Source organism: Trematomus bernacchii, unplaced genomic scaffold (assembly GCF_902827165.1).
Source record: "Trematomus bernacchii unplaced genomic scaffold, fTreBer1.1, whole genome shotgun sequence".
Taxonomy (NCBI): domain Eukaryota; kingdom Metazoa; phylum Chordata; class Actinopteri; order Perciformes; family Nototheniidae; genus Trematomus; species Trematomus bernacchii.
The window spans coordinates 923,606-939,156 of NW_022987666.1; the positions used below are offsets into that span (position 1 = coordinate 923,606).

A 15,551-nucleotide genomic window follows, 5' to 3' on the forward strand; every position below is an offset into this window, starting at 1 on the left:
TCGTTTGTCTAGTACTTCCGGGTGGCGATCTGAGTTCGGGTACCGTATCTGTGACGTGACAAAGGGTCGCCATGACAACGTGGGGATGAGATGTGGATAACTTTCCAGATAAAGACCATCCTGATATTCGAGTTGTGGTTTTCAATAAGTGAAAAAGAAAATTCAAAGTAATCACTACTATTTTAATATCTCAAGCATTTAAATATGTCCCCAAAAGCTTTCAAATGTAGTAGCAAAACCACAGTGATCCAGATCAGGATCATTTTAATTAGGCCTATAATTAAATGATATGCAAGCCTACCTCCAAAGCGTTATACTTCGGAAGTTAAACAAATTAGATAAGGCAGTGGATGGCAACGTACCAGATTTCACACATGAATATGCTTAATATAGGTTATGGTGTTCCTATCACTGACAATGAAATCATGTAGTATTTCAACTGTAATTTCCTAAAAAGTCAAATGCATTTTGGTGGAGGTTTTCATCTTATTTCTAATAGAAACATATTAAATATGACTCAAATGGAGCATATAAACAAGAGAATAAACGTGCAAAAACAAAACTGGAGTTCAAATAACAGTTTTTATTTGTATGCATTATCCCGGAGAATTCTTCGGCTGCCAGGAATGAGCCCACTCCTTGCCACTGAAAACAGAATGGAATAATGTTAGTTACAGGTACTGGTTTCGTCTTTCCGAAAAGCATAAAACATGTGTGAAGCAAACATCTTATAACTCAATTTATATAAGTAAATGTTTCATTTTCCATTTATTAACGACCACCACCATTTAGAAAAAGTGAACATAGAAATGAAAACACATTTTCAAACAAACAATAAAAACAAACCAAAATGCATACATTAACAACAATGAAGTTAAACAATCATTTGTTCCTACACTACTTCAGCTGCTTCAGAATAACAGCAGTGAAATATATAAGAGGACTGGTGGTAGATCTGGATGTTTTGCATTTGTTAAATATCATGTGTTTGTTCTCCAACATGGGACTACATCAGATGACATGAAGCCAAGTAACTGGAAGATATATACCATACTGGACAGGGCTCCCACTCCACCAACATCTCTGCTTTTCCCTATCAAGAGAAGAAAACAAATCTCTAATTTCGGAAAGACCAAACGCATATTAGCTATTTAGCAAACAATTGTGGTGGAAATCACATAAATCATAAAGCACACCCTATGCATTACTTTTATTCCTGTCTAACCTTTCTCATTCTTTCTCTTATTACACTCCTGATGGGGAAAGTTTCTAGGCGAGTGTGGTAGGAGCAATCTGTGAACATCAAAGCAGGTTCCACATACAGTATTAGTCATATTAGAAATAAAATAAATACAACTATGAACACTTAAGTAGCAACCAGACTTGCACGATGAATAGTGATCACACTGTTATCACTGGTCAAAAGTTACTGTATACATCATTGAAATGGAACCAAGCTGCTCTCAGTCCTAAAATGGGATGCTTGTTTGAATGGCCATACCACTGCTGAGCCTGAGATGACCAAAGAAAATACTGCACTGCTGCTTCCTTTACTGCCTAGCATTCTCATCACCACCTTATCAACTATGACTGTATGTATTTTAGTCTAATTAGACAATTAAAGCCCTTTGGATTTTTGGATAATGATTTTTGGATAATGTATCAGTTATAGTTATTAGTCACAATATAGCGTTGTTAACTCACTGAAGAAGCATCAATCACTGCGTTTACATGCACTTTGCTAAAGTACATGTCGATAGATTTATTAGAATACCAATCAATTCGACTCATGCACTTGTTTATAATCAGTCAAAATACTTAATACTGTTAACATACCTGACTTTTTCTTTTTGCGTCTAGGACCAAGTACTGTGTCCCTCACGGACCCTGTCCTGACAGCTGTGGGTTGAAGAAGAAATATTACTATATACATACAGTATACCAAGTTAAGCTTAAACTCAAGTTTCAAAATACATCCCACAAATGCAGCATCACATGATGCAATAGGTGTTAGGTACAGATATCTTTTTGTTATTGCGATTTAATTGAGGTTGATCTATGAAGTCTAGGTGTTTTGTTGTCTTGCCTATATAATTGACTCCATACTTTATGTGTAAGGAATAGTTTGATAAATATTAACATGTTGTGCTGTAACGTTAAATGAATTTAACTTTGATTCAAAAACCTAAGTTTATTCCCCGTATATTCATTATGGGACCGTGTCATATCTAAATGCAGTTCTTGAGTATAAAGTTTAAATATGCTGCATGACGTTGTTGCATGAGTTGCTTTGAAGTGTACCCCTAGGGTCAGGGATTGCTTTAGGTAGACCACAATATTAATGATATCAACCTCTCGTACAATATATGGACAAGTGCCAAATCATTTTGATGTAATCGACCTACTGCCCAACGCTACAATGTAAGACCCTTTCTGTGTGTAAACAAAATGACATGAGTTTTATTTTGTGATTTATCAAATGTATAGCAAGCCTGCTGTTGCTTTGCATTTTTGTGTGAAAAAGGTATAACCATATAGTAACCACATGTCTGTTCAGGAATGAAAGACTGTATTTTTCTAAATGTTTCATATTTATTTATATCCAAGTACCTAAGGATATACACATACCCAAGTATCCCATTTTCCTTTCATATTTATGAAGTTGTAGGTGAAATTGTTATTTAGATTAAGCTATTGTTGTTATTATTATTTACCTATTGGAACAATCATTATTCCCAAAAATGCAAGAAGTGCAATTAGGTGTTTTGAGATATTGTAGAAGCATGACTTGTCAACAAGTTACCTACAATAATCTTTTAGGAAGATATCGGAAAACACTCTTGACTTTTATAAATATAAAAGCTGCAAATCTCAGAGAACAAATGTCACTGTGTGTGCTGTGTGCTCTGCATGTGTGACCATTAAAGAGGGTTTCATCCCTCCGATTCCATCGATCTATTTTATTACCTGGCCCCTCCGTGGTGGTAGCCTGTCTCAGATCATCCCGCTGGGGCTGCTCCTCCTGCCCCACCTCTATGATGGTGCACTGCTTCACGGGGGGGGTCTTCAGCACCTCCACCTGCACGGTGCTTGTCTCTGGCACCTGGCTCTCTGACGTCCCTGCCTCCTGCCCTACCTCTTTGGTGGTACACTGCTTCACGGGGGGGGTCTTCAGCACCTCCACCTGCACAGTGCTTGTCTCTGACGTCCCTGCCTCCTGCCAGTTGTTTTCTGGTTCAGATGGGTCACAGGGTGTGAGGTTCAGCGTGACTGTCTCTTCCTCAGGATCTTCCGCAACCCCCTGGCCAGTGGAGTCCTGTGTCCAACCTGTGCAAGTTAAACAAATGTTGGTCTTGACTTGCTTAAGACAAAGAGGTTAACTCATATATCTAGAAATAAGAAATACAGCGTGCTTAAGGTATGTTTCCAGACAGGGTCAAAAATATACTCGTCATGTCATAGGACTGTGTTCAGTCAAAGTTAATAGCAGTAACGGAACGTCTACACAGCAGCGTTAAAAAAATCTTGGAGGTGGGCGTATCTGAAGCTTGGGGATTTTTTGCAAACAACCAATCACATGAATCTCCCGCCCGCGACATACGAAGCAAAAAAGCCCGAAGTAAACTGGATATAAACTCCCCAAAACAGGCGAAAACCTACCACTGTCTCTGCCACCTCCCTCCATGCCTGGCTCCTCCGGTTTATATCCCGGTAGGTCTGGTCATAAAGCACCGGGTGATTGATTCGCTACCGCTAATTTCTCCTCCATGTTTTGGAATATGAGGAAATGACCTGCGGTATGTCTCTCCCAGCATACACGCCGTTTGATTGGCTAGAGCTTGAACTGTCAGATTTGCGTACACGGGATTTGATTGGCTGACGCTTCCACCTCAGCCTCAAAAGTTGAACATTGTTCAACTTTGAATCCTCAAAATCCTGAAAATCTCCGCTCGCCTGCCCACAATGCATTTCGGCGAAAAGTGAGGGAAAGTGACGTCACCCCATTCAAAGTGAATGGGCAGAAGCGTTTCAAGATTTTTTTAACGCTGCTGTGTAGACGTTCCGTAATAGTGGTATTTATCCAGTCAACCATTTATGGTTTTGTTTTTGCGATATTATTCTTCCGATTTGTGTCTACATTCCATGTGATGTGACATGTCAATTTGTCGGTAGACAACATATAGACGTGTGCATGTATGTTCCCTTACATTATTTACATCCACACATTTTGTTCAGAATTTATAAGACTGACGCAAACGTGTTTTGCATAAGTGCAATCAAATAAGTAGCAAGTCGCTTTGGATAAAACGTCTGCTAAATGTAATATAAAGGGACCTCTGGATGCACTGGATAACTGCTTTTGTTTACAACCCGAGAAACATGACCTTAATACAGAACTGCCAAACTGAATATGTGGTCAACTGGGATCGTCTTCATGTATTGTGCTCTTACCATTAACCTCAAAACATTTCTCCCTTTTGGGCGTTGATAAAGCAAACAGTTTAGGAACGGTTTGCTAAAAGGAAATTGCTTAAGGGATGGCTCAAGCCTAAAACTACATTTCAGTCATCAAACCCAACTACCTTGACATTAACTGTTAAGGAATAATTCTTCTAGATATCTAACCTTTTACTCTGACATATGTTATCTCCTCTAAGGAAAGGCCTTGGTGCCATATGTGTTGTTGTCACCAGTGTGAGACCGGTCAACTTGACTGGCACGTAGGGTAATTGTTGTGAGAACACTGAAGCATTTCTTTATCGGTGTTTGTGGGCTCTCGGATGTGAAATCCTTGAGGCCATGAGCGTTGGACGCAGATGATTCAGTGTTTAGTCTACTCCTTCAGAGATGTTGATTCTCTGTGAACCTGTTAAAAGGTCTAGCATAGAGAGAGGTTCTTCAGAATTGACGTGGCAACTCTACCGTGTGGTCAGAACCTCTGACTCTTTGATTTGTGATGTGAATCCTCCGGCCGAATACTCTGAATAAACCCATCAGTGTTTGACATCAAAGCTCCAACTCTCACCGTGTCTCCTTCCTGAGTCGGTGACTCCATGCATTACTACACAGAAGTTTCCTCCACAAATTGGCGTTGTCGGCAGGATACCAACAGATCTTCAGAGACTGGTAAGTGTGATTTCAAATCTACATTTGGACATTGCCTTACCAGAATCTGTGATTGACGGTATCCTAAAATTATCTGTGAAGCTAAGCGGCTGCGTTTCGTTTTGGTTAATGAACATTTGGGGCTAGTAACCCCAGGGGATCATCCAGGGACTCTGTCTTGGCTGGTTCCCTCTGTGTGTGATGCTCGGACGTATGTGCCGTGCAGGCATACACGGAGATGTTTAAAAAAAAACTTAATGAGGGCAGCAGTAAAGTGGAACTTCTGTGTGAAATCAAAATAGAGATTTGTAATGAACAAATCGCAGAGATTCCGGGGGTTTCAGCGGCCAACACTAGCAGTTAACTAAAGCAGCCATAGATATTACCCCCAGCGCCTCTAAAAAAAAACACGGCTCCAGCTGCTGCGGCTCCGGGGAATGTGTGTCAAATACCTCCCCGTATCTGCATGAGCTGGTGAAGTGAACTCAGAGGGAGAAAATCACAGCTTTTGTCTATAACTTTAACTCACACCACCGCCGTCTCTATTAAAAACGAGACGGTTTAAAAGCACTCTCGTGGCTTGTGGCCGTTTACGATGTGCTGGCAGGTGCGAGGTGCGTGCATTACCTGATGCGACAGGCTCCCTACATTGCTGAGGAGCTGATGTCGGTCCGGGGTGCATACATAAAATTATAGGCTAATTGATCATGGGTGGGCAGTGGTATGCAAGTGTAGAGCAAAACTGTGTTTCATCGTTGGGATGAACATGATGGGAGGTGTGTAGGCTGGTCGAGTAGGACTACAGTTAACTGTGTGGTTTCAGATAGAAAGGGTAGAGGAAAAAAGTCTATGTGCTCCGGATCGGGGGGGCATAGCACCACTAGAGCAGGGATAGTGGAGTCGCAAGAGGATAAGCTAGTTATTGCTCTTGGACGGTCTTCAGGCACCGATCTAAGGACTTGTATACAAGGGTGGAGGTACGAGTCAAGGTACCCCACTGGATTCCCATTGGGAGAGATCAAATAGTCCCTACCCCCTCTGAAACCTCTTTAATCCGGACTAAATTGAGCTGGATGAATTTTTGCTGTCACGCTGGTGTTTATTATGAGTTCATCATGTTTGTTTGTCTGATTGTTTGTATCAGGGGTCTATATTGGTTTGTCTAACCGCCGTCTTGTGCATGTTTTGTAACAACTAATAATGAATCAGTCCATAGCCAGGGTAAAATAAACTAAGCTTTAGTTAACTCACCAAAAGTAAATGACTTGAGAAAGATAAATAATATATAGTGTTTTGCAAAATTCTGGTAGTATAGATGTGCTGCAAAATGAAAATAAATAGCAAAAGAGTGTTTTATGTCCTGCATCTGAGTGTGCAGAGGAAATGTAAACAAGGAGCACACTGTTCAGGGTGTGCGCTGTAGGTGTAAGAAGAAGAGAAGATAATATTACTTTAAGAATACATTCTTAAATTGTATTGCTGGTATGTTAAGATATGTTTGTGACCTTTTATAAACCCTATGCCCCGTCCTGCACCCTGAGACCCTCAGAGGCATCACTGCTGGTCGTAAACAACCTGCTTGAGGAGGTCAGGGTGGCAAAATCTGTCTGCTGTTTTAGGTCAATATTGTATTATTTGTTTCATTTATTCTTAAATCTATGTATTGTTTGGTAATAATGAAAAAAACGTAATGTATTGAACACATTCCGAAACAAAGCTGATAAGACAGAACTTGACTCAGACATAATACAAATTATTGTTGAAACCTTTTGCGCTGTTGCTGCAAAATGGAAACTTTGTTGATTATCTGTTCCAACTGGCCACTGGATTCAGATAATTAATATAAGTTGAAGTTTAATTACAGTTTTAAATATAGTTTAACATTCTTTATTAAACTGCTTCAAATGATTTCTCGTATCAACCAATTGGTCTCCATAGACATTACTAAAATTCTAATAGTTGTTAAACTACTGACAAGTTTTCTGAAACCGAGTTTATGAACAAAAGAGTAAAGGTCGCTGGTTAAGCCAGGATCAATATATTTGTTGACGTTTTCATTACAGTGTGCATAATAAATGTGTTAAATGAATTGAGCAATTCTTTAAAAAGTATAATGTTGCAATCTCTTTACAATAAGTAATTACAGTTAACAAAGAAGTAGAGGTTGTTTTCCAAGGGCCTCTCCTTCACAGCCCTACACTTTAAATCATGAGACTTTCAAATCATAACAGACAGAGATCGGTATCACTTTGTGTTGCAAGCCAAATCCATGTAAAGGTTCTACTTGAGCCCAATTTAAATACCATAAAGAAAGTATTGAACCCAGCTCAAGCTAAATGTCAAATGTATTTAATTAATGTGCAAGTGTTTTGATTTATTTCAAATGTTCTAATCTCAGCTTCTTTCGAGTTCAGTCGAAGCAACAAATTGTTTCTCATAACATTCTCACTGCTGTCCCAAATGTTTTAACCTTGGGCAGACAAGCTGTTCACACACCCACACACACCCACCCACACACTTTGGATAAGTAGTCACCTTATCCACATTGTAAATTGTTGCTTTCTTTAAAGTTATTAGTAATTTAAGATTAATTATTAAATTAAATGTGGTACATAAGATAAAATAAATAAAATAACTTGACTTGATCATTTTGTTCACAACATTAGACCTGTCCTCTAATCTCTACTAGAATAAGATAAGTGTGCATGTTTGGATGTTTTAACACTCCTGTAATGTACCTACAGTAATCTTGATATCCTTTTCATTACAGAGCTGGGAAAATGGTGTATTGATTAGATTCTGATCCGTGCAAGTCCAATTTTAACTGACTTTAGTTCTAATGTTAATGTTAATTTGACTTCAACCCATAAGTAATTAAGTAAATTAACTCTAAATTTCACATGATGATGGATTAGTGTTCCACATTTCTTCCACTAATTTGTTTTACAATCAGGCCAAAGGTAAAGAGAGACATTGATGACCTTGTGTCCCTTTTGTTAGTACGTGGTTCCATTTTGTCTATGGCCTTGGACGGCTTCACTAAAAGTCACCCAGTTCTGCCCTGCTGCAGTCCGGCTGAGTGCAGTCACAGAGATGCTATGGCTGCTCTACATGACATTAAAGGTCTGGTCTGAATGGACACCATTTCCTGCTCCCAGAGAGAATGACACTCCTCAAACTGAACATTACAGCCGTTGATACTGTCTCACATGGGTCTGCTCCCCCCCACTGAGCCATGAACTGAAAGCATGACATCTGCTATGAACACTTGGAAGCCTCCCTGTCACACCAGCACCAACCCTTGGGTCAGTCAGATGAGACTAACGGCTTCACTTAGGGCATTTGGTTCAGATACATGACTCTCGTTACCGCAAAGTGGGTTGTTTTTAAGGCTATTCATACTGCTATGCAGAGGATGCCTGTAAGTTGGCGAGCTGGTAAAAGCCCCTACTATTGTTCAAATAGGCCTAATGTCAGGGGTCTCTTAAATGTCTAGTTCTACATGTATTCACATTATATAGACAATGTTTCCACCTAGTAAAACTGCTGCACAAAACTCAGGCTACAATACAACCATTATGTTCTGCTCTAACGATTCAATGTATAGATTCTACATCAAAACAATTAGCGTTTATTGTTTCCAATGATAACGTCACCTTAAGTTGAGGAATGCAAACCTGTTTTCAAATGTAAGGTTTTGATTTTGTTTGACATTTCTCAGTAATGACACCCTCAGACACCCAGTATCATTCATGCTATGCCTTCAGTAATAACACAGATGTTAAAGGGATTAAACTTTTCCTCCCAAATCAGATATGCTTTGTTTTTCAACAAATGTATCAATTTCCTGCATAATATATGTTTATCACAATGGTTTTTTGTAAGCTGCACACAGGTGATACTGAGTCTTCTCGATTAATAGATTATAAACTATACCATGCTTAAATAGACTCCTAAGTTATTATTTCATATGTACCATATGTAAGAAAAGGGAGGGAAGAGTCAATTATATTGAGTAATTGATTTTATATTGGGTAATTTATTTCTCAAACCTATGTTTTATGGAAGAGACAAAATATTTCTGATAAACTAATATTTTATCAAAAGGTAAATGGTGAATTAATATACATTTAGAATCATTGAGAAGGGGTTATATCCACAGGGACAAGCTCACCTTTAACTTACAATAACATGTCTCTGCTATGGACTGATGAGTATATGATTCTTGCATGTTAAATGACTAACACAAACCTTCAAAATGATAATGTGCATGTGTCAGGAAGGCTCCCAAATCATTCTGAGGGGCCTATCCTGTTTTTGTAATTAAATGATAATGTGCTAATCCATTACTTTGAGTTGTCTTCACTCAGAAAAAACATCCCTATCAAGTGTTAACCCAATAACTAGGACACACTCTCCGGGTGCAGAGAGCACCCCCAGCCACGTGCAAGGAAGCACAAGGTCGTTCGAGATGAGAGGATGCTTCTCTTCACCTTTCTGCTGAGAGGGGGTTCTTCTCTTCATCTTTCTGCTCGGTGGGCTCTAGCAGACAACCCTGCAGGACGAGCGAGGGCTTCAGAGGCTTCTATAATACAAGGTTCCATGTTTCTTGGAGGAGTTTGATGTCTTCCTAACCTCTCCCATCACGGGGGGGACACCTGGATGCATTAGGAATACGCAGTTGTACTCAAGCAGATAGCAGAAGGAATACCGGCAGATGAGCCTCCGTCTCACTGGGGGGTCAGCTACAGAGCTCACTGAATGAGCCACACAAAAGCAGAGCAATTGGGGGGTTGAAATATGGCGCTCTGATGAAGAAGAGTTTGAGCCAATCAGCACCTCAGTGCTAATCTACAGTATCAGGATGCCTTTACACACCAGACACTCGGTGTCATAAAGGGAGGAGGAGAACGAGTCAGGAAGCCTGACGGACATGTTCTTCCAGCTCTCGTACAAAGATGAACTTTGAATTGAATGACCAGATGTTTAAAGATGTACAATTAATGATTGTTTTTTATATTTCCAATGACCAGACATGTGTTAAGTAGTGGTGATAAATATATTTAGTCAGATCAGATTAGATTTTCACACTAAACAAAATTAATAAATAAATATTCTCAGATTATAAGGTATTGAAGAATAAGGTATTTCTAATATTATAACAGATAATGTTAATATCCTTAATCATCCAGCAATCAGGCTTAACAACACTACTCTGTAATGTATTACCCATGCACAGACAGACATAAAATGGTGTTTCAAGTACTGGATTAATTTCAGTTTTGGCCCAAAACAAATATTTATAATAATTCATATAACAATTATGTAGCATATTTGATCCTCAAATTAGAGAAGTATAATTTAAAGAAATTGATATTCTATATTTCAACATTAGATAAACACAGAAGAATCCTTTCCAAGTACCATAAGTAGATGATCAGGTAAGTATGGCTAATAAGAATAAGTGATAGACTTAATTTGGTACAGATCAGTTGTAGCATTTACAAATGTATGAATTAAAGTTTTAAGAATGTTTAATCTTTCCTTTCCAGGTTTTTACAAAAGTCTTTGAATATTTGCCTAACTTTTCCTTTTCAGATTTTGAACAATGTACTTGACTAAAATGAATGTATTGATTTTACTAAGACTAAGTGCCTTACTCTTGACTAAAGCGTAATGAAGTAAACATAAAGTAATCCTAAAATTGAGGACACTGCAACTTTGTGGATTACAGATTGATCAAATCACCACTGTGAATGTTATGCCTTAGCTGGATCTCTTATGATCCTAAGTTTGAAATGCTTTTGACTAGTGATTGCTTTAAAGCAAATCTTTAAGCTGTTTCTGGTTTTGATTTTATAGTTTGATAAATGACATTAACTAATGGTTTAAATGATAAAAGATATTAGTTTAAAACAAATATTTTGCTATTATGTATCTGTGTTTTTATGTGTGTTCATTATTGTACTTGACAAAAGATGCTCCAAACACTGATGAGAGATAATTTTTCCTATTATGATTGCCTGTATCAATCATTGTGATTGAATGTTTCAATCTTACTCTACTTTGTGATGTAATTGAATGTAAGGTGAGACCACACTCGAATCTGAAGACGCCTATTGATTTAAGTATTGACCAGAATTATTAGACTAATGTTTTAAGGTTATCAAAAATGATAAAAAGAGAGGAACTGTTAAGGAATAATTCTTCTAGATATCTAACCTTTTACTCTGACATATGTTATCTCCTCTAAGGAAAGGCCTTGGTGCCATATGTGTTGTTGTCACCAGTGTGAGACCGGTCAACTTGACTGGCACGTAGGGTAATTGTTGTGAGAACACTGAAGCATTTCTTTATCGGTGTTTGTGGGCTCTCGGATGTGAAATCCTTGAGGCCATGAGCGTTGGACGCAGATGATTCAGTGTTTAGTCTACTCCTTCAGAGATGTTGATTCTCTGTGAACCTGTTAAAAGGTCTAGCATAGAGAGAGGTTCTTCAGAATTGACGTGGCAACTCTACCGTGTGGTCAGAACCTCTGACTCTTTGATTTGTGATGTGAATCCTCCGGCCGAATACTCTGAATAAACCCATCAGTGTTTGACATCAAAGCTCCAACTCTCACCGTGTCTCCTTCCTGAGTCGGTGACTCCATGCATTACTACACAGAAGTTTCCTCCACATTAACAACTTTCAATTTGTATACAATGAATGCGCAAGTGGTAGCACAATACCCCAAAATGGTTTTTCAAATTCAAGTAAACTTGCCTACCTATTTCCTGATAAATAACAGTTAAATGTCCACAAGTCCCCTCTGCAGAGTAAGCCATGTCTCATTAGGCTACATACTCAGTGTTTCAAAATGTATTTATTGTATGTAGTTTGCTAAAATAATAAACAGTCAAACGTTGTCCATATCCCTAAATATTTTGCAATTACTTTCAACTTTTGTAATACTTTGCAGCTAAAAATAGTGACAGTTAACAGGTAGAAAGGATGTGTGTTGGTTGTCTCACAAAAATATAGTTTGCCAAACCCAAATAAATGGCTCGAATGACTGCTTTCTGGCTGTATCAAAGGATAAATACTGGATCAAGTTGTTGTCCCACAAGATTTGGATGGATTGAAAACAGTCGCTGTAAGTTGTTGTTAACTTAACTGACTTTATTAAATGAGTTGATCCAAACTCATTCCATATAACTGTGTTGGTTATAAGGAAATGTTAAGCTCTCCAACGTTTATACTGTCAGGGAGGTAAGGACTCGTTGACTGAACATGTTTTAGGGGTGAACCATCCCTAGAAGAGTTTAACATTGATACAAACATTTTGTGTACACAATACTGTGAACTGTGAAGATATAGTGCAAGCATCTCACCTTCACAAAGGAACTCATAAAAAGTGCCTGTCTTGTCAAGGTAATCCTGGGCATAGGCGGTCAGTGTGCAGCGAGGGGTTAGGATTTCACATTTGACCTCCTTCTTCCTGGTCTCCTTGCCAAGAAGCAGCACTGGTTTAAAGCCAATGGCATGGAGTTTCTCAAGCTGTAATGACAAAATAATATATTTACTGTTTAAAGAAATGGAAAGGAAACAACTATATAACTACAACTATAACATTACTGATGACAGCATCTAGTTGTATGCCATTCATAAACCTAGATGCTGAGTTTAGCTTTTGCAGAATCATGTATTTACCAGGAAGGGTTACACAGTAGAAGCAGAAAAATATTTTATAGACAAACACAAAATACAAATCAATCAGTATCCTGAGTCCCAGTTCAAACCCTGATAATCTTAAAGTTAAAGTACAATAAGATGCAAATGTGTGACCACTCAACAATTAACACTTGTGTACACAATGAGTATTGCATAATTAAAAATGTAACACAATCCAAGCATAGCTTGACACTGTTGAAATTGAAATTGCGTGCTGCAATGTAAAACGTTCCCGTATGTTGTGGCTGCAGTCGTAAGAGTAATATAGAGTAGTAACATACAATGATGTAGTCTTATTAAAGGTGGGGTAGGTAAGTTTGAGAAACCGGCTCGAGATACACTTGTTGTTATATTCCATGGAATGCTCTTAACATCCCGATAGCAATGAATATCTGAAGTGCTTTGACAAAAAATCCATAAAAAAATGTCATCTGTGGAAGCAGTAGTACTGTAAAAAGTACGACCAATCATCTGAGCCGGCCCGGCTAAAATAACTGGATGGCCTACCTGCCTGTCAGCCTTCCATCTGTGCACAAACTTATCTCGTGCCCTCATTGGTCATGTGCGCGTTCGTGTGTGTTGGAGGAGGGGCTCTGTGAGGAAGTGGCAGATTTTCTCCGGTTGTGTATTTTCAAATTCTAGCGCACTCGAGCCGGTTTCTCAAACTTACCTACCCTACCTTTAATGTCTAAAAGTGTGTACATAAGCAAGAATGGAACACAACATGGAAGTGAAGGAAGTGCTCTGTTTATTTAAATGTGAAAGTTAAATTAAAATAGTGTCCCTTGACAAAAATTGAAAGAAAAGAGAATATTAAATAATACCTTTGCAATAATATCTATATTTGAAGTTGATATCAAAGTGTATATTGGTTAATAAGATACAAACATCATTAAGAAATAAATGTATATAAAAACAACATTCAACTTTATCCTGGCCCAATATATTGGCAAACAGTCGGGGGTCCGTCTGTGTCAGTTCTTTGGTGTCAGCTTGGTGTGTCTGGGCATTAACATACAGTAAAAAGTGTACATACCAAGACAATGGCTTCATCCTTGATGGAAGCAATGTTGTGGTTCTTCTTCCGCCCAGACACCCAATCCTCTCGCTTCTCATCAAACCGCTTGAGCTTCTTCTCAAGGCGCAGCTTTTTTGGCTGCTCCTTAAGGCAATGTGCACAGATCTTCTGTGCACAAAATAAAATGTTCTGACAGAAGGGACATGTCTTTTTTGTAGACCCACCTGGCATGATTAACACAGGATTACAAACAGACAGACTGACAAACACAGGAAAGTAGAGAAGTACACAGAATAGATAGAAGGGTGAATAAAGAAATAGATGATAGATATAAGAGAGCTAGATAGGGAGATAGGGAGAGTTTGGCTCTTAAAAGTGCCGTTGGTTTTATGATGGTGTAGATCAGTGTATGGGTTTGTGGTGTGGGTACAGGAGCTGCAGGAGAGAACAGAAAAAGTGAATTATGTAGTGAAACTAGCTTTTTTAAATGCACATTGTGACGGTTTAACTACTTTAGACAGACTGAGTGAGTTCATTTACGTGTTTCCTGTTTCAGACGCATAACAACAGGGTTCCTGCAGGTTTCGCCAACTCAAATTTAAGACTTTTTAAGACCTTTTTAAGACCACTTCGAATAGAATTTAAGACCTATTTCACGGCAAGAAAGTATGAAGGAAAATGGCTATGAAAGAAGAAATACGTCCCATAATTACTTACAAATCAAATGTATTCATGTTCAACATAAGAACAATGACTGAACATAACAGCATAACAGTACAGAACTATGTTAGCCAAAAAGTGTGTATGTGTCTCTGTATGTGCTTGTGTGTGTGTTAGGGCTGTGCAATTAATCGTATTTGAATCGCCTTAATCGTGGCCTGCCACAATTACAAAGACAACATAATCGAAAAAAACTATTATTTAGCTTTGCTAGGTTATGACAGTGCACTACAACATATTTGATCTAATTAATTTTAGTCTAATTTATTTTTATTTATCATATTTATATATGTTTAGTAGCTTGTGGAAGTGCGCTCCAAAATATTTGTTGATCTTGTTTATTGGTATTTATTATTTTGATATTATTTATTTAAATATATCATTTATTTAATTTATTTTTGTATTGGTTTTTCAGTTGAATTATACGTTCAGGGTAATCAACAGTTAAAAAGATACTGTTCAAATTATTATTTGTTTTAAAGTTCAATAAATGGATGTTTTCAAAGTCAATGAATAATCTTATTTAATAATCGTGATATCAATTATTGACCACAATAATCGTGATTATGATTTTTGCCATAATCGAGCAGCCCGTGTGTGTGTGTGTGTGTGTGTGTGTGTGTGTGTGTGTGTGTGTGTGTGTGTGTGTGTGTGAGAGAGAGAGAGAGAGAGAGAGAGAGAGTAACAAGAGCTATATTCAGAGCTCTGCTGCCTTGGCTACAATCTTTCATCGTTGCTGTTGTATGATTGGTGTTTAGCGTATACACACTACAGCACCTCCGCTTTTAGGGTTGACGTAGACCCAAACGTCGCCCGGAGGTCCAACGGTGTTGTTGCGGGAGCTGCTGCACTAGCTAACGCTGCACTAGCTAACGCTATATTAGCCAAACAAACGCCAATTTCTTTTGCAAAAGGTGCAGCGGGCTTCAAACACGTTCCCCTCCACTGGTTTCAACCAAGCACTAAATTCGATGTTTTCCAACCAAATACGGTT

The 15,551-nt window shown here is 38.4% G+C and overlaps 1 protein-coding gene across 1 annotated transcript; it reads right to left on the reverse strand.

Moving 5' to 3' along the window:
• Positions 1-596: 596 nt before the first annotated feature.
• LOC117487162 lies at positions 597-14,291 on the reverse strand. The gene is made up of 7 exons (XM_034135816.1): positions 13,856-14,291; positions 12,480-12,645; positions 2,968-3,327; positions 1,837-1,899; positions 1,226-1,293; positions 1,050-1,093; positions 597-645 (listed from the first exon to the last, which is right to left on the reverse strand). The coding sequence occupies exons 1-7, from the start codon at positions 14,066-14,068 to the stop codon at positions 597-599; spliced, it is 963 nt and encodes a 320-aa protein (XP_033991707.1). The 5' UTR covers positions 14,069-14,291.
• Between the last annotated feature and the right edge of the window lie 1,260 nt (positions 14,292-15,551).

What these genes read in the sequence shown, in the direction of transcription:
- LOC117487162 (XM_034135816.1), bottom strand. Translation starts at nt 14,068, where the DNA reads ATGCCAGGTGGGTCTACAAAAAAGACATGTCCCTTCTGTCAGAACATT. An exon ending in TAAGAGAAAGAATGAGAAAG is followed by an intron (nt 1,094 to 1,225) that starts GTTAGACAGGAA and finishes TTCTCTTGATAG; the next exon opens with GGAAAAGCAGAGATGTTGGT. An exon ending in TGGGAGCCCTGTCCAGTATG is followed by an intron (nt 646 to 1,049) that starts GTATATATCTTC and finishes TTCTGTTTTCAG; the next exon opens with TGGCAAGGAGTGGGCTCATT.